This window comes from Thalassophryne amazonica, chromosome 5 (genome assembly GCF_902500255.1).
Source record: "Thalassophryne amazonica chromosome 5, fThaAma1.1, whole genome shotgun sequence".
NCBI lineage: Eukaryota > Metazoa > Chordata > Actinopteri > Batrachoidiformes > Batrachoididae > Thalassophryne > Thalassophryne amazonica.
Window position 1 is genome coordinate 29,858,713 of NC_047107.1, and position 26,074 is coordinate 29,884,786.

The 26,074-nt window shown below is 40.0% G+C and overlaps 1 protein-coding gene across 1 annotated transcript in view; it reads left to right on the plus strand.

Annotated features, from left to right (window-relative positions):
- Positions 1–4,557, plus strand: part of LOC117510252 (phosphatidylinositol transfer protein beta isoform) — a 64,834-nt gene extending 60,277 nt beyond the window's left edge. The window contains exon 11 of the mRNA XM_034169892.1: positions 1,119–4,557. Within this exon, the coding sequence (XP_034025783.1) occupies positions 1,119–1,166 (48 nt within the window). The 3' untranslated portion in view covers positions 1,167–4,557. The remainder of the gene's footprint in view (positions 1–1,118) is intronic.
- Positions 4,558–26,074: the final 21,517 nt, after the last annotated feature.

A 26,074-nucleotide genomic window follows, 5' to 3' on the forward strand; every position in this document is an offset into this window, starting at 1 on the left:
CACCAGTTGGACTCAATATTCTTTTAGCAGCTGTCTGTTACTTCACCTGTTAGCTCCCCTTAATATATGATTACTGGAAAAAATATGCGGCTCATAACTATTAATGTCCACAACAAAGTAAACTGTTAGGAGAATCACTGTGCAGTCCCCAAAAATTTGACTTAATAAACACCCGAACACAAAACAAAAATAACCCGTCTTCTTTCGAGTTTATTGGCAGGTTGCAACCCAACATGGTGCATTACTGCCACCTACTGCAGCTCAGGTGTTCGTCGGGGACAAACGAATTGATTAGGACATCCTGAGTTTTCACTTATTTGCTTGGGTGTATTTTCCTGCTTGATTTGGTGGACATGAATTTAAATTTTAACTTCAAGCATCAATTGTGCATAACAAGTAAAACTGTGGTCTGACTGATCTCTTTTCCCTTATGGCTAAAATGGATACAAACTTCACATGCGGCGATACCTGCACGAACAGACGCATCTGTTTCCATGTTGGTCGGTGCTGATGGTGCAAAAGAAGCAGATGTGAGGAAAGAGGAGAAGAAGAATCTTTAAAATGGCTCCTTTTCCCCCCCTCATTAACATACAAATGGAATTCTGCAGTTGTGAGGGGCTCTGCTGTTATTGAGGAGGTTAAAAAAAAATCCAGAGGGAGGATGGGGAGAAGTGTGAGAGTGAATCCTTGTGCCGTTTCATCACATCTTTCTATTTCTCTGTTTAGAGCCACTGTTGGTTCAAACTGTTCCATTAAGGTGTTCGGCTATCAGATTCTAACACTAATTGACTTTCTAAAGCCGTCCAGCCTTGAGGTGGGGGAATTTGAAAGTGATGCTTTTATCTACCTGGAAGACAAACAAGCTTCTTGGTAAAGACCATCATGGCAGATTGTTTTTGTAGAGGCTTTAGATGCCAATTGGCAAAAGGACATTTACTACATTTCTAATGGTTTCTGATAAAAGAAGTAAAACCCAGAGCCATGTAATGAATAATAATGAATACAAACTTGTGTAGTACATAGCAGCCATTCTTGAATGTTTGGACTAACCTAAGCCTCACCTGGATTAGCTTGCATACAGCTAACGCGGACATTTGTTTCCCTCCATTTGTACGCAGCTCCGCAAACGTGGTTCTGTACGAGGGACCAGCGCTGCAGACAACTGAGACGAGGCGCAAAGCTTTTGGAGAATCACAATGACTGCAGCAATGGAGACTCTTAAGGTTCTTTGGGTGCCAATTTTTACTTTCAATGATTGTGGTTATGGGGCGGGTGGGCTGGAGGTCATATACAAACTGATTTCTATAAAGCAATTCTGACCTAGGTGATATGTATGACTCAGGATTTTTGATTGCTCAGGTCAAAATTGAGTTTGAGCATTGTATTACTGAGACTTCTTCTGGATTTATTTGAAGAAGAAATGTTACACGAGCCATTTCATTGGCTTGATTCCACAATAACAAATTGTTGAACCAAATGCATTGTGCATCTTTTTGCTGTTTGTTCATGTTGTCTCCAACAAAACATTCCTGTTACCGCTGTTCCCTCTTTGACCTCTGTTCATCATTCTTTTTTTTTTTCTGTATGTACGTGGTTTGCATTCCCTGGCATGAGTTTTCTGTTTGTCATACTCATGTTCCTTCCTGCCACAGCTCCATTAAGAGATTACTGACACCCTTGGCGCCTTGGCCCATTGTAATCCCTCCCCCATCACCCCACCCTCCTCAAAGCACTGCATCTTATTAGCACTGACAATCATGCCCACACAGGTACTCACTCTCACTCCAAACATACTTAATGGAAACACACAGGTTTATGTTGCACCCATGAGCACGGACGTGTGAAATCATACTGACGCACACAGTCACTCGCAGGTGCAGATGCCTTTTGAGTGACTGAGCTCTGAAAAGCTGCAAGTGGGCAGATCCATGCAAGCTCCTTCAGCTAAATAACTTTGGAAACGTTGAGTGTTTACTGTCCCTCCAGTACACATACTGAAAGTGTTCACGCATATGTTACATATAATACAGTGGACACCAGAGTAAAAGTGCACTGAAAAAGCTGCCACAGGTGGCGCTGCAGCCATTCGGCCTCTGTCACGTGTCATGGCGTAGTACTGTTCACTGTAGATGCCAGTCTCACTCCTGTTTCTCCACAGTTGTGTGCATTTCCTGACTGTGAGGCCTTTTCACAGTCGCTGACTGGTTGACTGTTTTCCACACGTGTCTACAGAATCACTCCAGCCTTAACTGTGCCTCATCAAAGCCAGCACTGCACACAGTGTGCCTTCATGTCTTGGATCTGTTTTTATGTGGAACTACTCTTCTATCTACCTCCTGTGGTTCAGATCTGGTGCTCTTCCTAAAAAGACTCCTTAATGGTAAGCACTAGCCATTAGCTAGTTTAGCAGTACATCTGTTTGTTCACTATAAAGCAGTCACTTGTAATAATTAAGTGTAATTTCTTAAAGATGTAAACGTGTTTAAGCTCGGACTGCTGATTGACAGCAGACGTGTGCCTCTGTGGGATGGCTGTTTGCCGTGATGCTTTCTTGATGTCTCAACTCCACAATGTACTCCCTGTGCCCAGGGAAGGGACGGATCATTATTCCGAAGGTCCATTGGACTGAAGGTCCCTAAAGAAGGTTGGTCAGCTGGGTAGCTAGCAGGCTAACAGCATGCAACAACAGCAGTGCTACAAAGAAAATGATTAAAAACAGCAGCGACATCTTTCCGGTTTAAATTTTAGGATTTGAAATTTTCCCCATGATATGTCCTCATTTAGTGTCTGGTCTGGCAGCAAGGAAGTGCTAAAGCTCCGGATGTCTGCCTACACTTCTCCTCATCCTCCGCTTAGGCGGTTGTTGGTCAGGCATTATTGCCACCTCGAGCCTGATGGACCTTTGGACCAGTGGGCCTTCAGAATCTTGAATAGTCACCACCCAGGGATTGGTAATGCTAATCTTGGCACGCTTGCTTATCTAGCGCAGTCGCAACCTGGATAATAAGTTGGGAATTAACTGATGCAAATATATTTGCAGTTATACCCATATTCCACAGAGCACCGTTCCTTCCCGTTTCATCCCTAATAGCAAATCAGGGAGCGTTTTGAAGCATCTCAGTAATTCCTTGATCCATCTTTTTTTCAGTCTTGAACAAACTTGGTATATGCAGTAATTACGGCCATCATCAGTACCAGTTTTGAAATCGGGGTGAAATTTTCATGCTGTTCAAAAATTTCATCCTGTTTCACCAAATCTGCGTCACGTCTGGGTGTTTGTAGTCTTAACAGCTTCAGTCATGTTCATCTTTAAACAGGATAGTCCTGGTGAATACAGCTTGACACCTGTTTGTGTTCCGTTAGGGTAAAAATTTGAAGCAAAAACAGCATTTGTTGCTGTTCTGAGAATGCTTTACTTTCATTTTCGAGCTAGTTGCCAGGTCTGCACTTTTATAAGCCAGCCTGATAGGAGTCATGCTGGAGTAAGCCCGTTTTTATGGATAGTGAAGGATTATAATAGAATGGTGCCCTGTGGGATAGGGGTGTTATTCAGTGTTGTGTTATAATTGACTACATACAATATCCATCCCCTTTTGGGTCTTTTTTTTTTTTTGTACAGCAGGATTTTGTACATTTGGTTTGTGTTGCTTACTAGCTAATGTGCTGTCTCTATTTTGGATGCGATTTACTTTATTTGGCTCGTATGAGCAGTATTAATTCAGCTTGGGGTTGGACTTTGTTGTGACAAGTTTACCAATGATGAACTCGATAGGAAAGAAAAATAGTCCTGTCGTCAATCAAATATATTTTGCCACCTTGATTAAATCTGTAGGGTGTTTTTTTAAGTGAATTACAGTGAGGTTATTTGAAAGTTGCTATAAATTTCACTGCTAAAAAGGCCCATCTGATCAACCTGCTTCAGAATCAGGTGGCAGTGGCCAACAGTATTGATCATCATTAGTGTTGCATTTGTGCACAGTAATGAGTGCATTTGAGTATTAGCATCACAGATATTGTACAACTGGATTTTTCTTTAAAAAATTATTTAATATCAGCACAGTTACCGTATGCTTTCCCTTCCATTCAAGACTCTAGCTCCTCCCCCTCCATTTTATGAGGCAGCCTTACAACTTTCTCAATAATCAGTTGTTTTGTTTAAAGACTCAGTATGGCTTTGTGATGTGTTTACATGCATTCAGCAATTTTACAGTCGCACTCCTCCTTGCCCATGACACAATATTTTCAGATGAGAGAAATTATTTTTTAAATCCTGTTGTTTGCCCATTGTCAAACGTAGTCCTCTGTGATGCTTTCTTTGACCTTGCAGCATTCTTTCTGTAGAAAATAAGTTTTTATAGGTGGATGGGAAGTGGTTCAGCTGAATCCACTGTATAGTACAACACAGGAAAAGGTCTTTGTTGCTGTAGCCTGATAATCATATTTTGTCAGTGTTGTGACACAGTTGTTCTTTAGTGTAATTACTGATCAAACTGCCTGAATCGTGATTAAAGCAAGCATCCAAAATCATGGTTTTATTATGTGTAAACTGTTCACAAAGCAACTGTACAATCTGTAAATTTATGAAATCAGTAGATTCATTTGTAATGCTTTCTTTAATGGTTGTATAATCAACTTTGGAAATTCAGGGGACATGATGGTGAATGTATTACTCTGTGCCTTCTCTTTCTCTGCATCTTGTGTGCCATTACATTTATACCTAAATCAAATAAATTTCACCTCCAGATTTGTTTTGTGTTATTTGAGACCGACTATGCCTCTCCCTTAATATTGAAATTGTGACTAGATTCTTTAGCTTATTTCAGTAATATTAGTGTCTTGTACATCAAGCCCACATGGTGAATAACTGCCAGTTATCTGAGCTCTACCATGATTTGTTGAAAAGTTATGGCTGGAAATGTGGCTGTTTTGTGGGTAAATTTGTCACAAAACCGTTTCCACTAGCATTGTTATTAAATCATTATATATATATATATATATATATATATATATATATATATATATAAAATATTTATTTATTTATTTTATATGGACATAACATTCACATTGGACAAACCAGATGCAATGTTTTAAGTGTTATAGCAAAATATGCTAATTTTCAACACCTGTCCATAGAGGGCTTTTAAAATTAACACAATACAAAATTTACACAATTGCACCTACTATATACGATACATTTCATTTTATACATCACCATGTGCACAGTTCTGTACTGATTTTAGCCAGTTTCACACACCTATTAAAGGTGGTCATATCAGTCTGCAGTTTTAAATATGTGGGGAGTGAGTTCCACAGTCGGGCTCCAGCAGTGGAGAAGCTGGACTGTCCAAAAGATGTTCTGTACTTTGGAACCACACAGTCCCCACTCACAGAGGCTCTGGTGTTTGGTCTGAGAGAGCCTTGATGTCTGACAGCCAAACCAGAGAACAGTGGTGACACATGATTATGTAGACATTTAAAAAACAATTTCAATGTGCAAAAATGTACAAAATTCTCAAATGTAAAAGGTTTGTGCTTTTGGATGATATCACAATGGTGCCACCTCATAGGCTTTCTGTCAAACACCTTGATAGCCTGCTTGTACAAAGATATTACTGGCTTGAGCGTGGATGCAGACGTTTGTGACCATGAGGTGAGACAGTATGAGAGATGGGAGAAGATCATGGCATGTAAGTACAGCAGAGCAGCTTGATGTGACAGCTCCCGTCTTATGAAGCGAAAGCAATGTAAGTTTGGTTTTACTTTTTTACAGATGTACTTTACATGACTTTGAAACTTTAAGTTGCTATCAATTATGATCCCAACATATTTTGTTTCTATTGCCTCTTGGATTATTTCATCATTAATGGATATGACAAAAGGATCATTTAAAGGTCGTGATTTGATAGAAAAACAAACGGCAACAGTTTTCTTTACATTTAGGGTTAAGTGTGATTGCTCAAGCCAAGAGGAGATGTGAGATAAGGCCTGGGTCAGCTGCCGCCCTGACTGAGTGGAAGTTTTGGCAGACACGTGGATGACTGTCATCGGCATAGAGCTGACAGTATATATATATATATATATATATATATATATATATATATATATATATATAATGTGTGTGTGTGTGTGTGTATTACACACACGATGCATCCGGAAAGTATTCACAGTGCTTTGCTTTATCCATATTTGATCCTTATTCCAAAATGGATGAAATGAACTTTTTCTTCAGAATTCTACACATAATACCCCATAATGACAATGTGAAAAACAAAACAAAAAAACCCTTAGGGAATCACATCTGGATAAGTATTCACAGCATTTGCCATGAAGCTCAAAATTGAGCTCAGGTGCATCCTACAACTATTTCCAGTGATCATCCTCTAGATGTTTCAATAGCTTAATTGGAGTCCACCTGGGGTAAATTAAGTTGACACAGTGCATGTCAGAGCACAAACCAAGCATGAAGTCAAAGGAACTGACTACATAGTGCAGCAAATAACTGAAACAATCCTGCAGATGGTGATAGAAGCAACAAATTCCAAACAAATACTCCTTAGACATTACTCTTTTGAACAAAACAATTAGCCATTAGAATTTTCAATAGGCAGCCAGATGGGGGTCAATTGAAGAATTACACAGGGGTCAAAATTAAGAGATGCTCCAATCATAATGAAAACTACACCATATTATTTGTCTGAGCATAAAGATTCCAAAAAGGTATAGTTTGGACTGTCTGTGACTGACTGTTCTGGAGTTATGGGGTAAAAAAAAAATTAAGAATTGTGACAAAGGTCAATTTCAGTTTGTACAGGGGTCAAAAGTTAGTTTATCCAATTTTGATAAAACGTGGTGCAAATTATTGGTTGAGCTAATAGGATTGATAAATCGAATAGTTTTGACTGTGTTGAATGTTTGGTCTGCAAAGTAAAGGTCAAACAATATTGACATCCATTGGATTTTATGATGCGTGACATACAGCAGTGTTCAGAGTAATAGTAGTGCTATGTGACTAAAAAGATTAATCCAGGTTTTGAGTATATTTCTTATTGTTACATGGGAAACAAGGTACCAGTAGATTCAGTAGATTCTCACAAATCCAACAAGACCAAGCATTCATTATATGCACACTCTTAAGGCTATGCAATTGGGCTATTAGTAAAAAAAAAAAAAAAAAAAGTAGAAAAGGGGGTGTTCACAATAATAGTAATGTGGCATTCAGTCAGTGAGTTCGTCAGTTTTGTGGAACAAACAGGTGTGAATCAGGTGTCCCCTATTTAAGGATGAAGCCAGCACCTGTTGAACATGCTTTTCTCTTTGAAAGCCTGAGGAAAATGGGACATTCAAGACATTGTTCAGAAGAACAGCGTAGTTTGATGAAAACGTTGGAGAGGGGAAAACTTATACGCAGGTGCAAAAAATTATAGGCTGTTCATCTACAATGATCTCCAATGCTTTAAAATGGACAAAAAAAAAGACGTATGGAAGAAAACAGAAAACAACCGTCAAAATGGATAGAAGAATAACCAGAATGGCAAAGGCTCACCCATTGATCAGCTCCAGGATGATCAAAGACAGTCTGGAGTTACCTGTAAGTGCTGTGACAGAAGACGCCACACATCAACTGGCCTAAAGAGAAATGGAGGAATATTTTGTGGACTGGTGAGAGTAAAATTGTTCTTTTTGGGTCCAAGGGCCGCAGACAGTTTGTGAGACGACCCCCAAACTCTGAATTCAAGCCACAGTTCACAGTGAAGCATGGTGGTGCAAGCATCATGATATGGGCATGTTTCTCCTACTATGGTGCTGGGCCTATATATTGCATACCAGGTATCATGGATCAGTTTGGATATGTCAAAATACTTGAAGAGGTCATGTTGCCTTATGCTGAAGAGGACATGCCCTTGAAATGGGTGTTTCAACAAAACAATGACCCCAAGCACACTAGTAAACCAGCAAAATCTTGGTTCAAAACCAACAAAATTAATGCCTCGCAGATGTGAAGAAATCATGAAAAACTGGTTATACAAGTACAACTAAATACTAGTTTAGTGATTCACAGGACTGCTAAAAAAAAGCAGTTTGAACATAATAGTTTTGAGTTTGTAGCGTCAACAGCAGATGCTACTATTATTGTGAACACCCCCTTTTTTACTATTTTTCTTTTTTTTTTTTTTTTTTACTAATAGCCCAATTTCATAGCCTTAAGAGTGTGCATATCATGAATGCTTGGTCTTGTTGGATTTGTGAGAATCTACTGAATCTACTGGTACCTTGTTTCCCATGTAACAATAAGAAATATACTCAAAACCTGGATTAATCTTTTTAGTCACATAGCACTACTATTATTCTGAACACTGCTGTATCTTAACCCCTAAACATGACAACTAAGCATGACCCATGGTGCAAACTATTCCTCTTTAAAAACGTATTAACCAATAATTTGTATCACTTATTAGTAAAATTAGAGCAACTTTAGCTTTTGACCCCTATACAAAATGCAATTGACCTTTACCACCATTCTTGCTGTTTGTACCCCATAACTCCATAACATTCAGTCACAGTCCAAACCATGCCTTTTTGGAATCTTTGTGATCAGACAAATAATATTTTACAGTTTTCAATATGATTTGAGCTTCTTTTCATTTTGACCCCTGTGTAATTCTTCAGCTGACCCCTACCTGGCTGCCTACTGAAAATTAGTGGTCCAATATCACACCCAGAAATTTATTTTCATACGCTCTCAATAATATTTTTTTCTATTTTGATTTGCACTGCTGCATCTATACCACAATTTCCAAATAACATCAATTTTGTTTTGTTTAAATTATCAAACCACTTTTTTAATGTATTCATTTACCATTTAATGTGAAAATGCCCATAACAGCCTGCATGCACCCTGTCATCACTGGAAAGGAATTTGGTTGGGTTTTGCAGGGAAATCCATCTGCTTGCATATACGGGCATTTTATGCATGCTAAAGCATGTTTTGTCCTGTACAGCATAACCACAGAAAATTACCCAGTGGGCAAAAAATGTCAATTCAGTGTCAAATTAGCATCAACCAGTGATGTCCACTGACCTTCAACCCAACATTAGAAATTAAAATCTTCACTGCAACCTCAGTGATTATCATTAAGATGATTTATCTTTTTGTTTTGATGTTTTACAACCCAGTTAAGCAGTCTTTCAAATTTTATAGAATGAAAATTCAAAAACTTCCAAACATCAAAGATGACTGCTCAATAATACTAATGTGTATCAGTTTCATTCTAAAGTTCTGCAAGTTCTCCTAAAGTTATGCATATGCTCTGGAAATGTCTTGAACAATAACTTGTGCAATGGCTTATTTTGGGAGGTGTTGGTGTTTTGGACACATATCAATGTAGAATTGAGCTTACCATGAAGTGCTGAGTTGACTTTGCATTGTGGATGTCACTGCAATGCCAGTATTTGCTCTGTTGACATTGGACTTAACCTTCAAGACGGTGTTCCACTCCAACTGGGTGTGTTTGTATTACAGAACTGATTGTGCAATTAACTGCGTGGAATCCGTTAACACCATTAAAGAACTATCTCCCAGAACAACAGACTTCAGCTAAGATAAAAAAAAAGGTTTGTTCTGAGACGCATCAAGTGAAATGAGAAACAGCTCTATCACCATATGCTTGGCTTTTGAGATGGGGTGAGCTTGAGTTGGTGTTAATTCTATCAGACAGGTAAGTGATGCTTCAAAGAACCAGTTGAGGTTCACTACTTGTCTTGTGAGGGAATGTGAATTCTGATACTATGGCCATGTGGCATGCTTCCATGAGCATGATCTAGCACACAGGTGCCACAGTGCTGAAGACCCTGGACCAGACACAGCTGCCCACGTCACCTTGCAGACACACATAGGTGGCTCCTTTTGGAAGCTGGGGATCTGTACACACCGGATTTGTGTAACCCACACATACGCAAAGCTAACAGAAGTGCATCAAACACAATGTCTCAACCAAAAGCAAAGTTTACCGATTACACAAGTTGTTACCCCTAAAAGTTAATTCTTTTGATGTGAGAACCATCAAACATGGTTTCAAACATACTTGCTTATTTCAAATAATAAAATATATTCCGTTGGGTTCATTCCTGTAGGCCTGTTGTGATCAATACATTTAAATGTACAATGTATAAAATGTATTGCACTCATAGAATAACAAACATGACACCATGAGTCAGAAATAATGTTAGTTTGTATAAAAGTATGATGGGGATGTGTAATAAAATATGCATGCTATTGGGCCCATAAGTATTTGGACAGCAACTAGAGGAGGCCGTTCTCAAAAACTTAAGTGACCATGCAAGAAAGAGGTAAGGGAGGAAAGACACCTGGACAACACTGAAGAAGTTATAGGCTTCTGTGGCATTGGACAAATTATGCGTAATGCATGTTTTGCATTCTGCATAAGCAGTTATACAGCTTCATGATAAGAGGAGGACTTTCTTAAAAAGAAGACTTGAAAGTTCAGCTACAATTAACCAGATAGAAGCCTAGATTTCATCTGTTTTGTTGAAAGAAAATCCTTTTCTGGTCCAGTCCATGATGAAGCTATCAATGGTGATGCAAAATACAAAATTTGGATGTCTTGGTGGCTTTCCTCATTTATTTCCATGACCGTATCGGAGACACTTTCAGGAGGAAAGGAGAGAATGTGTCCACGACTGAGGTGTCAGAGGTTTTAGGTCGTCTAGACGTGTACAGTGTGACAGTACCAGGGTGTGAAGGCAAAGCCGGTATGGCAGCTGTTGTTTTAAAAGACCATAAATTAGATGGTGCAGAACTTTTCAAGCACCTTGTCAAAACACTTCCTGCCTACGTCTGGCCGTGGTTTCTCAGACTACAGAGAGTTCTTGAAGTCACTGAGACCTTCAAGCAGCAGAAGGTGAAGCTGGTCCAGCAGGGTTTTAATCCACAGGTCACACTGGATCCTCTGTATTTCTTAGATGTGCCTCAGAAGGGCAACATTCCTCTGACTGTGTCTCTGTATGAAGACACTGTGTCTGGAAAAGTCTGTTTTTAAATACTTCATATGTGGATTAGAGAACCTGAGGTGATAAAATGGAGCTAGACAGCTGACGTTCCTACTAAATCCACATTTTCATTGATTTGGATTTACCACCCTGCTGAGTCATTTTTACAGTCACAGCTGTGTCTCAGATTCAGTTGAAAACTTACTCTGTGTAGAAGCTGATTTAGGTTTTTCTTTGTCTCTTTTGTTTCCGCAGTGACAACTGCACAAATCGCTAAAAGAAACTGATCAACCTCAGTATCCAGAGACAGAAATAGTTTGTGTAAAATGGGGTATATTTGAACCATAAAAAAGATTCCATGATGTTCTGACATATGCTCACTCATGTTCCCTCAAAGAATCATCCTCAAAGTGCAAATTAGAGAAAGGGAACATCCTTCCTGATGGAGGACCAGCTGAGCTCATTGGTCCTCTCTTCCTGCATCAGCTTCTGTTGGTCGAAGAAAGGTGGGTGTTGGGTTAATCTGCATTAGAGGACCATTACTTCAGAGAAGAGAAATGGATTGTCCTTTCTGATGGAGGATCAACTGAGCTCAATGGCCCTCTCTGCATCAGAGGCTTCTGTTGGTTGAGGAAAGGTGGGTGATGTTCGGTGGTTTTCCATTGGAAAGTCGGGTGTTGGGTATTTTTCTGTTAGAGGCCATTGGGAGGTGATGGTCTAGTGGTTATGGCGTTGGGCTTGAGGCCAGAAGATCCTCGGTTTAAATCCCAGCCTGACTGGAAAATCACTAAGGCCCTCACATGTGGGTGAATGTGAGGCATTAGTGTAAAGTGCTTTGAGCGTCTGATGCAGATGGAAAAGCGCTATATAAATGCAGTCCATTTACCATTTTTCCTCGCTACTCTCCTTGCATGGTCACTCACTTTTTGAGAACCGGCTTCTCCACACAAATTTACCAGAGAGTGCCATACTGTTTGGATTTCTTCATAATTTGTGTAAATTAAGTCCAAGGCATACTCAGTGACATGGAAATGTTCATGTATCCATCCTAGACTTGTCTGAAGAAAACTGGCAGTAAAACTGATGATTTACGTGCGTTATGCCAAAGGGGACTATTACTTATGCAACTCATTATCTTGGCTTTGATATTATGTAATTCATATCAAGTTGTAGAGATTTGCTTTCAGTTTGAGTTTAAGGAGGATGATTTTAGAAATTTTAATACGAGGGAAGCATCGCGCAGCAGCGCAAAGCTCGCCCATGGTACAGGGAGTGCCAAATTTTGAGTCCACAGTGAAACAGGAAATGTCAAATGTTGAACACTTCCTGGCATGGGTGGAGCTAGAGCAGAGGCCAGGGTTGCGCTGGACTCCCCTGAAATCTGATTGGTACAGATGATTGACATGTCATGGCACATGCACAAAAAAAAAAAAAAAAGCTGCATTTTGAAATCGGTGACATGCTGACTGCTAGGCCTATCCTGTACAGTAATTGGTACTGTGTACCACAAAAAGTTCTAATCCACCTTAGTAGAAGAAGTAAAATGTTTGACTTATTCGAAAGTGAACACTTCGGGTGAACCACAAACTCCAAATGACACCAAAGTTATATTGTGAGTAAACGACTGTATTTTATGCCAGAAATGAGGTCCAGGTTGTTAAAAGCAGCATTTCACCTTTAATTTGGGTTATCTTATATATATGTGTTTCTCCAGTGTTTTTAAATGAGCAGTCAGCTGTTGATTCATGAGATATAACGTGAAGACACTCAGCGTGAAGGAAATAAAGGTAATTTACTCCTCCTCTGTATAAAATATGTGTAGCCCCTTAATTTTGCTTTCTGAAGGACTTATTTTTAATTAACCTCTTAATTTTGCTGTCTGAGTGAGACACCAGTGATACAACTTTAGATAAATAAATCTAAAGTTACACATTTTAATTTGTTGGCATTTCAAATACAAATAAATAAAAAAATAATCTAAAGTTATCTTCCTTGACCCTGTGACAGACTGGCGTCCTGTCCTGGGTGTACCCCGCCTCACGCTCTGCGCCTGCTGGAATAGGCTCCAGCCCCCCGCGACCCTTAATTAGACTAAGCGGTTGAAGATGAGTGTGTGTGTGTGTTTGTGTGTTATCTTCCTTAAACTGAAACTGAAAGCAAAAGTCTACAACTTGATATAAATTAAAGATATAAAATCCAGCTTCCTGATGAAGTGGCATAAAGGAGGATTTTCTTAAAAAGAAGACCCAAAAAAATTGATTGATTGATTGATAGTTCAGCTACAGTTTGCCAGAAAGTACATCTGAGATGAAAGCCTAAATTTGATGTTTTGGTGAAACAAATTTTTGTATTTCTTCATAACTGATGTAAATAAAGTCTAATACATACTTGGAAATGCCTCCCAGAAGCTGAGAGGTTTTAGCCATGCTAATGCTCCCCTGAAGCATTTGCTCAAAAACGTCTGAAGAACCAAAATGACATGGTGAGATGCTGAAGAGCTTTGCTGGTTCAAGTCTGTGACATATACCTACAACCCCTGGCAAACATTATGGAATCACCGGTCTCGGAGGATGTTCATTCAGTTGTTTAATTTTGTAGAAAAAAAGCAGATCACAGACATGACACAAAACTAAAGTCATTTCAAATGGCAACTTTCTGGCTTTAAGAAACACTATAAGAAATCAAGAAAAAAAATTGTGGCAGTCAGTAACGGTTACTTTTTTAGACCAAGCAGAGGGAAAAAAATATGGACTCACTCAATTCTGAGGAATAAATTATGGAATCACCCTGTAAATTTTCATCCCCAAAACTAACACCTGCATCAAATCAGATCTGCTCGTTAGTCTGCATCTAAAAAGGAGTGATCACACCTTGGAGAGCTGTTGCACCAAGTGGACTGACATGAATCATGGCTCCAACACGAGATATGTCAATTGAAACAAAGGAGAGGATTATCAAACTCTTAAGAGGGTAAATCATCACGCAATGTTGCAAAAGATGTTGGTTGTTCACAGTCAGCTGTGTCTAAATTCTGGACCAAATACAAACAACATGGGAAGGGTGTTAAAGGCAAACATACTGGTAGACCAAGGAAGACATCAAAGCGTCAAGACAGAAAACTTAAAGCAATATGTCTCTAAAATCGAAAATGCACAACAAAACAAATGAGGAACGAATGGGAGGAAACTGGAGTCAACGTCTGTGACCGAACTGTAAGAAACCGCCTAAAGGAAATGGGATTTACATACAGAAAAGCTAAACGAAAGCCATCATTAACACCTAGACAGAAAAAAAACAAGGTTACAATGGGCTAAGGAAAAGCAATCGTGGACTGTGGATGACTGGATGAAAGTCATATTCAGTGATGAATCTCAACTCTGCATTGGGCAAGGTGATGATGCTGGAACTTTTGTTTAGTGCCATTCCAATGAGATTTATAAAGATGACTGCCTGAAGAGAACATGTAAATTTCCACAGTCACTGATGATATGGGGCTGCATGTCAGGTAAAGGCACTGGGGAGATGGCTGTCATTATATCATCAATAAATGCACAAGTTTACGTTGATATTTTGGACACTTTTCTTATCCCATCAATTGAAAGGATGTTTTGGGATGATGCAATCATTTTTCAAGATGATAATGCATCTTGCCATAGAGCAAAAACTGTGAAAACATTTCTTGCAAAAAGACACATAGGGTCAATGTCATGGTCTGCAAATAGTCCGGATCTTAATCCAATTGAAAATCTTTGGTGGAAGTTGAAGAAAATGGTCCATGACAAGGCTCCAACCTGCAAAGCTGATCTGGCAACAGCAATCAGAGAAAGCTGGAGCCAGATTGATGAAGAGTACTGTTTGTCACTCATTAAGTCCATGCCTCAGAGACTGCAAGCTGTTATAAAAGCCAGAGGTGGTGCAACAAAATACTAGTGATGTGTTGGAGCGTTCTTTTGTTTTTCATGATTCCATAATTCTTTCCTCAGAATTGAGTGATTCCATATTTTTTTTCCCTCTGCTTGGTCTAAAAAGTAACCGTTACTGACTGCCACAATTTTTTTTCCTGATTTCTTATAGTGTTTCTTAAAGCCATGAAGTTGCCATATGAAATGACTTTAGTTTTGTGTCATGTCTTTTTTTCTACAAAATTAAACAACTGAATGAACATCCTCCGAGGCCAGTGATTCCATCATTTTTTGCCAGGGGTTGTATTATAGAAGCCTGAATTACTTTTTGCACTTGAAATGGCATAAACAAATTAAAATATGTAAAAGCCCAGTAATTATGTACTCTAGTAATTTTGTACTCTAGATGTGGGAGTGGCCTGTAATTATTCCAGAGAATGACTGTTCAGTTGTTGAATATCATAGACTCTGATTTTACATCATACCACACCTTTAATAATTCATCAGCGCACTGCAGCTGCTGAAATATAACAATGATCGTGGTGGACATGACTGGATTATTACCATCATTTGGAAAAGGTCCTGCCTGCTGTACTGACATGAATCAAATCATTTACATACATCAATTTTATATTAAAAATGGGCCAAGGTATTTTCACTGCTCAAATTTCATTAGGAGAGATTTTATCTTATTAAAGACAGCAGCACAGTGATGTTGCAGCAGTGAAAAAGATTCTGGGACAACTGCAATGATAAATAGTTGTCTACTAATTCTGTTATTTGAACAGTTTCATGCTGGTTCTTGTGGTGGGATTTTCAATGCTTCTTAAAGCTTGTTGAAGTTATGTCCATAAGTGAGTATGACCATAAATGAATGGGCTTTACCCACTATTGTATTCAAAACTATGTTTCAGGTGTGACAGAAATCAGATGTGATAGAAATGCAGCTAATGCCGCAGTTAAACTAGATTAAGCCGGGCACATTGTTTAATCTAATTGCGACTATCTAACCATTTCCAACATTATTTTTCTTTACGTTAGCTTGTCTGTCAAACACTGGTGAAGTTGGTGTTTAAAACCAATATTTTTAAGGTACAAAGCATGATATTTACCTTCTCTGGCTGGAAACAGTGGAACCACACCACATGTTACTTTAATCACCTGCTGCTGGTAAATTTCTGTAAGCCATTCAATGATGTGCACAATGTTCAAGAAGAGAAGTGAACTTGCAATGTTATTGCAAGCAGGAAAAAAAAAGTGAATTATTAATAATAAAACAAAACGAAAAAAAAAACAGTGTTATTAACCAGTTGCCATTATTTCAAATAAACATTTCTGTTCAGGAACATTAAAACATGTAAAGTTCATGGATCATTGTTGCTTCTAAAATGTTTCTGGTTTTCATTTCTCGAACCTGTTCAAAGCCTTGATAAACCATATAAAATCAAAAGCACACAGAGGGCACGATCTGCACACAGGGATATATGTCCATGTCCAGTAGTTCATGTGAGTTGTACATGCAAACTTCTGAGTGTGCACAGTGTTTTGTTAAAAAAAACCACCACCTATGGTGTTAATTCCATTTCCTAGAATCCTCCATGTTTTTGTGTAATTTCCAATGTTTATTCTCTTACTCCCAAACCACACCTCAAAGAAGGCATAAGAGCCTAACCAATGGATTTTTTGAATAAACAAGACTTTGTCACTTAGGGGAAGCCGAGGCACAGTGGATCAGAAATGTTTTGTGGCAGCATAAACACATTATGCATAGATTTAGGTAATTCTATTGCGAATTTAATACAGTAAGTTATTGTTTATAAGGCTGTGTTATTTATGTCTCCCCAAGTGTAATTTACAGGTGTTGAAAATCGATATTAAAATTTTTGATTCACTGTGCCCCGGACACTAATTCACGAGGCACAGTGAATCAACTTAGAATATAATGAAAAAACACGATTACTATAAAGATTTCTTCAAAATGATTAAATATATGCTGATGCATAATCCAGCAAACCAGTTATGTAATGTGTGAGTGTCTTATACAGTGGGGTAAAAAAGTATTTAGTCAGCTCCTGATTGTGCAAGTTCTCCTACTTAGAAAGATGAGAGAGGTCTGTAATTTTCATCATAGGTACACTTCAACTATGAGAGACAAAATGAGAAAAAAAATTCAGGAAATCACATTGTAGGATTTTTAAATCCTACATTAAATTAGTAAATTATGGTGGAAAATAAGTATTTGGTCAATAATAAAAATTCAACTCAATACTTTGTAACATAATCTTTGTTGCCAATGACAGAGGTCAAACGTTTCCTGTAAGTCTTCACCAGGTTTGCACACCCTGTAGCTGGTATTTTGGCCCATTCATCCATGCAGGTCTCCTCTAGAGCAGTGATGTTTTCGGACTGTCGCTGGGCAACATGGACTTTCAACTCCCTCAACAAAGTTTCTATGGGGTTGAGGTCTGGAGATTGACGAGGCCACTCCAGGACCTTGAAATGCTTTTTACGGAGCCACTCCTTTGTTGCCCGAGTGGTGTGTTTGGGATCATTGTCATGCTGAAAGACCCAGCCACGTTGCATCTTCAATGCTCTCACTGATGGAAGGAGGTTTTGGCTTAAAATCTCACAATACATGGCCACGTTCATTCTTCTCTTAACACAATCAGTCGTCCTGTCCCCTTTGCAGAAAAAACGCCCCAAAGCATGATGTTTCCACCCCCATGCTTCACAGTAGATATGGTGTTCTTGGAATGCAACTCAGCATTGTTCTTCCTCCAAGCATGACTAGTTGAGTTTTTACCAAAATGTTCTATTTTGGTTTCATCTGACCACATGATATTCTCTCAATCCTCTTCTGGATCATCCATGTGCTCTCTGGCAAACTTCAGATGGGCCTGGACATGTACTGGCTTAAGCAGGAGGACACGCCTGGATTTGAGTCCCTCTCTGCGTAGTATGTAGCCTTTATTACTTTGGTCGCAGCTCTCTGCAGGTAATTCATCAGGTCCCGCCGTGTAATTCTGGGATTTTTGTTCAATTTCAATTTAATTTCATTTATATAGTGCCAAATCACAACAGAGTTGCCTCAAGGCGCTTCACACAAGTAAGGTCTAACCTTACCAACCCCCAGAGTAACAGTGGTAAGGAAAAACTCCCTCTGAGGAAGAAATCTCAAGCAGACCAGACTCAAAGGGGTGACCCTCTGCTTGGGCCATGCTACAAACATAAATTACAGAAATAATTCACAAAACAAATATACAGGAAATACTGTTGGTGCACAGGACAGGATGGTCACCAGCACAAATACAACTCCCATCTCTGGATTGGAGCTGCACCTTAAACAGAAAGAAAAAACAGAATCAGGCACCAGAAAGACAAGACATACTGTATAATTTGTCAGCATTAAACAGTAAGAAAAACAGAAGAAATACTAAGGTGATCGCCAGCCACTAGCCCTAACCTTCACTAAAAGACCCAGAATTTAGGTAAAGTTGAGGCTGCGGCCCGCACCGTTTCCTAATAAAATTAATTAAGAGTAAAAAGCGTAAAACAAAACTATACCAGTATGCTAGCCATACGAAAGGGAAAATAAGTGCGTCTTAAGTCTGAACTTGAAAGTCTCCACAGAATCTGACTGTTTAATTGATGCAGGGAGATCATTCCACAGAACAGGGGCACGATAAGAGAAAGCTCTATGACCCGCAGACTTCTTATTCACCTTAGGGACACAAAGTAATCCTGCATACTGAGAACGCAAAGCCCAGGCTGGTACGTAAGGTTTAATTAGGTCAGCTAGGTAGGGAGGTGCCAGCCCGTGAACAATTTTATAGACTAGTAGCAGAACCTTAAAATCTGATCTCACTGGGACAGGAAGCCAGTGAAGAGATGCCAAAATGGGTGTAATGTGGTTAAATTTTCTGCTTCGTGTCAAAAGTCTGGTTGCAGCATTTTGAACCATTTGGAGAGCCCTAATGCTAGACTGCGGTAAACCAGAAAACAGAACATTGCAGTACTCCAATCTAGACAAGATAAATGCATGGATCAGGGTCTCAGCATCAGCCATAGACAGGATGGGATGAATTTTCGCTATATTTCGCAGGTGGAAGAAAGCAGTCCTCGTAATATTTCTAATGTGGAGGTCAAAGGACAATGTCGGATCAGAAATTACCCCAAGGTTCCTCACTTTGTCAGTGTGATGTATGACACACGAGCCTAGGCTGAGTGTTAACTGGTCAAATTGATGCCGATGTCTCACTGGACCAAGAACCATCATTTCAGTCTTATTAGAATTTAAAGGTAGGAAGTTTGTAGACATCCAACTTCTCACTGATGCAAGGCAATCTTCTAAGGATTTTATGTGAATGAGATTACCAGCAGTTATCGGCATGTATAACTGAGTATCATGAGCATAGCAGTGAAAGGTAATCCCAAAACGACGCAACATGTGCCCAAAGAGTGCTACATAAAGGGAGAAAAGCAGGGGGCCTAAGACGGACCCCTATGGAACCCCAAATTTCATGTCACTAAGGTTAGAGGTAGTGTTACTGTACAAAACACAGTGAGAACGACTGGTCAAGTATGACGTCAGCCATGCAAGGGCACTCCCAGTAATTCCAAAATGATTTTCCAGCCTATCAAGTAGAATATGATGATCCACAGTATCAAATACAGCACTGAGATCTAACAGCACCAGAACCTTAGTGGTGTCCGAATCCGTTGTAAGCAGATCATTCACCACTTAGTGAGAGCTGTCTCTGTGGAATAATATTTTCTAAAAGCAGACTGCAGTGGCTCAAAGAGATTATTCTCAGTAAGATAGTCCACGAGCTGCTGTGACACAACTTTTTCCAGAATTTTAGAGCAAAATGATAGATTTGATATTGGCTGATAGTTTTTCAATACACTTGGGTCTGTTGTATGGCTGGGGTGCCTGGCTGCCTTTTGTTTCTGTCTTCTGTTCTCTGTCTTTTGTTTTTCCTTCCAGGCGGCATGCGTTCAGGACTGAGTGGCTGTGTGGCTGAGTTATCAGGACCTCACCCTGAACACCTGAAGCTTGTCATGTGCAGCTCGTCAGGACTCACAGCTGTGGTGCATCTTTATGGATTGGGGCATGGTTGCATTTAAGTCTGGAGTACACAGTGTGTATTTGCCAGAGACTCGACCTTGTGACCAGACGGGTGAGATCGTCGTCTAGAGAGCCATCTCATCATCATGGATGCAGAGACCGTACCAGGTTTGATGCCATGGTCTGTGAAAGAGGAGGGGGTGAGGTCTCACGCTCGTCAGCACACTTCCTGAGGTACTTTAGCTTTTGTGACTAACATGAGTACAGTCAGTGAATGTGGTGTCCCTCACACCTTATTATATTGAGCTGTTATGTTAGTCGTCTAATCAGCTTCCACTGCAGTGGAGAATTGAACTGGGTGTTCCATGCCTGCAGGGTGGGAAGCTGATTGGTGATTAAGCCAGGAAGTGTTTGCTGTTTATGTACACCTTTGAGTGGTCTCTCTGTGTGTGGAGTGGTGGACTCACATGATGGTTTCTTCTTTCACAGACTTGGTTGGTCGCGGCCACCTGGGGGGTGTCGGCGGGGTCCTTGGGTCCGAACTGTTCTGGTTCCGGACCGTTTGTGCTGCTGGGAGCGCACCGCTATTCCACCTCGCAGACCGCGCACTCATTCGTTGTTATTCTGCACATCACTGTTATGTTTATTAAATTCTGTTATCCTTTGTACCGTGCTCTGCTTATTTTATACTGGGTTTTACTTCAAACGCTGGTCGGTCCTCCGCCCGCGTCCGACACATAACAGGGTCAAGATTAGGTTTCTTAAGTAATGGTTTAATCACTGCAGATTTGAAACATTTAGGAACAGATCCAGAAGTTAAAGAAAGATTAATAATTTCCAGCACAGTCGACCCAAGAGTGGGCCACAGGTCCTTAAACAGTTTTGTTGGTATAGGATCAAATAAAGAGGTTGTGCTTTTTGTTGACATTACGAGTTTTGTTAGCATGCCTAGTGAGATACTATCAAATTCTGTAAATCTAGGTAATACCTCAGTAGTGGCACCCACCTCAATAGCAGGGTGTAGTGGCTGGGTTAAGGCATGCCGGGATATGTTTAACCTGATGTCTTCTATTTTCTTCCCAAAGTAATCCAGGAAATCTTGTGCTGTAAAAGGAGAGCGAACTACAGGTGGTTGTCCATGCATAAGTGTTGCCACCGTGTCGAACAAGAACTTTGAGTTATGCTTGTTTTTGTTGATCAAATCAGAGTAGTAAGTCTGCTTTGTAGCCAATAATGCATGCTTATAGTCTAAGATAGCATCACGCCACGCAAGATTAAATACTTCTAATTTTGAACGACGCCATTTCCGTTCTAGACCTCTTGCTTTAGGCCTATATACAGTGACAAAGTAATACGACTGATTTTTATTCTTCTGACCATGGCAATGCATAATATCCTGAGCAGAGCAGAGAATCAGATGCTCAAACGAGTTATATTTGTGACCCCCAACACCTAATCAGCTAAACCTAGATTTATAAATAAGAGCAACACCCCCGCCTTGCTTCGCATCACGAGGGACATGACTAAATGTATATGCTGGTGGGCAGGCCTCATTTAAGGGGAGGACAGCTGTAAGTTTCAGCCAGGTTTCACATAACCCAATCATATCTAAATGATGATCAATAATTAGATCATTAATCAACAATGATTTTGAGGATAGTGATCTTATGTTAATGAGACCCAGACTAAGGACCTCAGTGGGGTTGACAGTTGAACTGTTTGGATTTAGGGGTGGTTCCAAAGTAGCATATATAAGATGCCTAGAAGTAGGTTTAGGTTTGAGACATTCCACGCGTGTTGTAAGTAGCAGACACGAAATCTTTGCTATTGCTGGAACAACCACTGGGCCATCCTCAATTTCAACATCATCCAATGTAGTACTGGGTATTAAGTTTGCAAAGCATATTCCTCTATGATTTTTATGGACACGTCTACGGAAGCAGGCCACAGTCTCAACTTGTTGAATTTCCCTCCCTGGCAGAGAAGCTGCACTATCACCATAGTGGATTTTCTGCAGTAATTTCCCCGCTAAACTAATGGATTCCACACCCACATTTGTCATGAGCCTTGCAGGGTCTCTAATCACCTGCTCCATGGCCTGCTGTAAATTCCTAATGTTAGCCTCCCTGTAGAGCTCTATCTGTGTTCGCAGACAAGATGGCGGAGCCTTCCCCAGTGGGGTGGAGGCCATGCGGCATCAGCAAGCCACGGCAGCCCCAGAAAGAAGGCCAATTATCAATAAAGCTAAAGCCTTGCTCTCTACAAAACTGCACCAGCCACCTATTTAATGATGTCAGCCTGCTAGATGCCGCATCATTACCCCGGGAGGGGAGGGTACCAGAGACTATTAATCAATGCCGACACATCTTTCTGGCAAGGTCACAATTCCTCTCTATGTCCATTTTTGTGACCTCTGAGTGCTTCATCCTGACATCACTGGTGCCAACGTGAATAACTATGTGACTATATCTCATGTCATGTTCCTTGGTCTGTCTTCCCTTCTGCAGCATCAGCACCCTAAGATTGGATGCAATGTCGGGAGTTCTGGCCCCAGGAATACATTTAAAGTCAGACGGCATCTGTAAACTAACTTTGCGGGTGATAGAATCCCCTATCACTAAAGTCCGGTGTTTCGGCCTGGAGACAGGAGTGGAAGTCACTCGTGGGCTCAGAGAATTTACATCAGGCAATTCCAAGGTGGATAACTGATTCACAGTTCGCAGTGGCGAATGTGATCGGGGTGCCACAACCAGGCACCAAGCCCTACGGGGCTTCCTCCGCCTAGCCACAGTCTGAAAGCCGTCCTCCACATTTCTAGGGTAATGCTAATGGGCTTGCTAACCGGTCCAACACTATCCTCATCTGGAGTGCCAGTAAAATCTAACTCCACTGAGCTAAGAAGCTGCTCTAACTTACACCCTAACTCTTATCCTACCTTCCAACATTACACAAGATTTATGGAGGGTGTAAAGTAGGTAAAGTAGTGTACTTTGTGTACTAAAAAAATTAAGAGTATCACCAAGCAAGCACGAGCTAACCAATAATGGATAAGCTAACCACTTTCTAAGGCTCACACAGGATTCACACTAGGGTTGCCAACCGTCCCTTGAAAAACGGAATCGTCCCTTATTTGGAAATAAAAGTGTGCGTTCCGTCTTGACCTGAAACGGGACGCAGTTTGTCCCGTATTTCTGTGAGAATCAAAAAGTCTGTAAAATGTCAATGGAATTGACTCGCGCTTTATATGGAAACTTACGGTAAATTTGATCCCAGCCTCTCTCCTGCTCTTCACCAATGAGCTGACAGACACGAGTTGATGATACAGAATAACTCTTATCTCATTGGTCGAGGGACATCTGCTCGCAAGAAGATCCCGGACGAGAATCATGAGCCGACGACGGTCATCGGACGACCATAGCAGCATGGCTGATACCGACACAGACACTGACACTGGCACTGCAGATACGCCTACGAACAGCAATATCTGTAACGTTGTTACTCCTCCTCAAAAAAAACAAAACAAAAAAGAAAGCAAAAATACATGGGCAAATAGGAAAAGGTGCACGACAACAGCTATAAGTATTGTAAGTATTGTTTACTTTTTCAGACTTTCACTGTTACATTGTTTTGGATTATATTTTTTTTGTTAATTTATACACTTTTATAACAAAAACACGACAGAGAAAGATTTATTTTTAAAGACATATTTTTTTTATACTTTGAAGCAGGACAGGATGCTCTTATTGAAATTGAGTGAAAATTTATTTTGCACTAAAAATAAATTGCTAAATAATAATTTGTTTTCCGCATGTTCATATCATAACAAATGCATGTGTGCATCTACTTAAATTCAGGGTCAAGTCAATAGTCAAATGGTTAAAAATCGTTTCACACACACGCTGGGAAGGGTGAAGGCAATGGTCAGTTGTCGGGTCCATGGAAATACAGACCTGGAATGGACGTCACGTGACTAGCGGCGTGCTGCACGGCGGCCATTACTGAGGGTGGAGAGAGACCTTGATCCTGTTAAACAGAAGCGATATGAGGAGAAAAAAGGCAGCCAGTGCTTCATCATCAACTGCATGAACCACAAAAACAAATTCTCCAATACTAAAATGAACTGTACAAGAGCCTTAATGTAATTATGTAAAACAAACGTCTATTTTAAAGTCGTTATGCCACAATTTAATGTCAATATACTGAGACTATAACTCAACGCCATAAGTTCTTTTCATTAAGCTGCGTTCACATGCGGAAACAAAAATGTTTAAATATATTTATGTCTATATATATACTTGCAGCTGTTGTTTAATATGATATGTACATGGTGGTCACAGGAGGCATTTAAATTTTAACAGTGTGGTTGGAGGGGATGGAGGAGGTACTTTTTACCCTGACTGAGGGTCAAAAGTCATAAATTCTGAATGACTTTATATCTACTTGTAATAAAATGTTAGTAAAAATCATATATATGTTGTTGTCATTAAAAGACTAGCAGTAATATTACAGTGGAAAAAGCAGCAAGGTAAATGAGCACAATGGCAAGGCATACTTCAGATTAATATTTTAATACATAAGGATTTTTTTATCCAGACATGTATGGGTTCGTTAGACCTTTTAATTAGCATGAATACAACTTACAAGGCCTCATTTATAAAAATCCATCGAGAATTATGATGACAGGAAAAAAAAAATCACAGTAAATGAACAGAATGGAATATTTTCCACAAATTTCCACACTTTACATAAAACATTTTTTTCTACCTAGACATGTATGGGTTCATTAGAAAGAGCAATGAAAGGGCTGTAAAAAAAGCCAACATTTATTAAAATCTGTTAACAAATAGCGACAATAGAGCGAAAAAAGCAGCACAGTTTGTCGTAATTTCCCCAAATTTCTGCATTTTCCATAAAAGTTTTTTTTTTTTTAACCCACACATGCATAGGTGCATTGGAAAGAGCTTTCAAAGGGCTTTGAAACAAGCCTACATTTATTAAAATCCATTAAGAAATAGTGACGCTAGTGCAAAAAAAGTGGTCAGTTTATTATTGATGAGCTGCACATTTCCACCCTTAGTAATGGCGCCTTCCTGTCCTGAGTGACGCTAATACATAGAGGCGCGCACGTCCATTCCAGTCTATATTTCCATGGGCCGGTCAGCCCTGCCAGTGAGGTGTCCCTTATTTATTTTTCAGAGAGTTGGCAATCCTAATTCACACAGACGTAAATAAATGAATTAAAATTAACACCAGTTACACTGAAAGAGTAGCAGAAGTATTAGACTTGGAACAGAAAAAAAAATCCTCCTACCAGTAAACCACTCCTAAGATTAACACAAGAGTAAAGTACTAAGCTAAAAGTCACAACAGTTACACTAAAAACTAACAGAAGTATTTAAAAAAATGGGGGGGTGTCAAACTAGCTCACGCAAGCTAACCACTAGCGAAAATGCTAGCCGCTCCTAAGATTTACACAGGAGTAAAATAATGACCTAAAATTCACAGCAATTGCACTGAAAAAGTAACAGAAGTATTAAACAGGTAAAAAAGAAACAGCTATAAAAGTAACAGCGGGGGGAGTCAACCTAGCTAGCGAAATCTAACCACTAGCGATTCACAACAGGATGGTGATGGTTAGGGTTAGAGGAAGGGGTCGGGTTAGAAATAGCAAAATAAAATCAAAACCCAGTCACAAAAATGTGACTCATTTCGTTATGGGAACACGAAAAAAAGTGTGAGACTGGGCTGTGACAAACGTAGGCAAACAGAGGATGCTGTGGAGAGGGAGGAGCGTTGCATGGCCGACCAGGACAAAGATGTTGTGTGGGCCGCCAGAAGAGGAGGTACTGCTGGCCCACCACCAGAGGGCGCCCTGCCTGAAGTGCGGGCTTCAGGCACGAGAGGGCGCTGCCGCCACGGACACAGCCGGGGGTGACAGCTGTCACTCATTATCTCTTGACAGCTGTCAACCATCTACACTTCATCATCCCACTCCATAAAGACGGGACGTCATCTCCACCTCGTTGCCGAGATATCGTCTACCTTAGGAGGTAACCTTCTCAGCCTGCATATCCAGATAAGTGGTTACTCAGACACT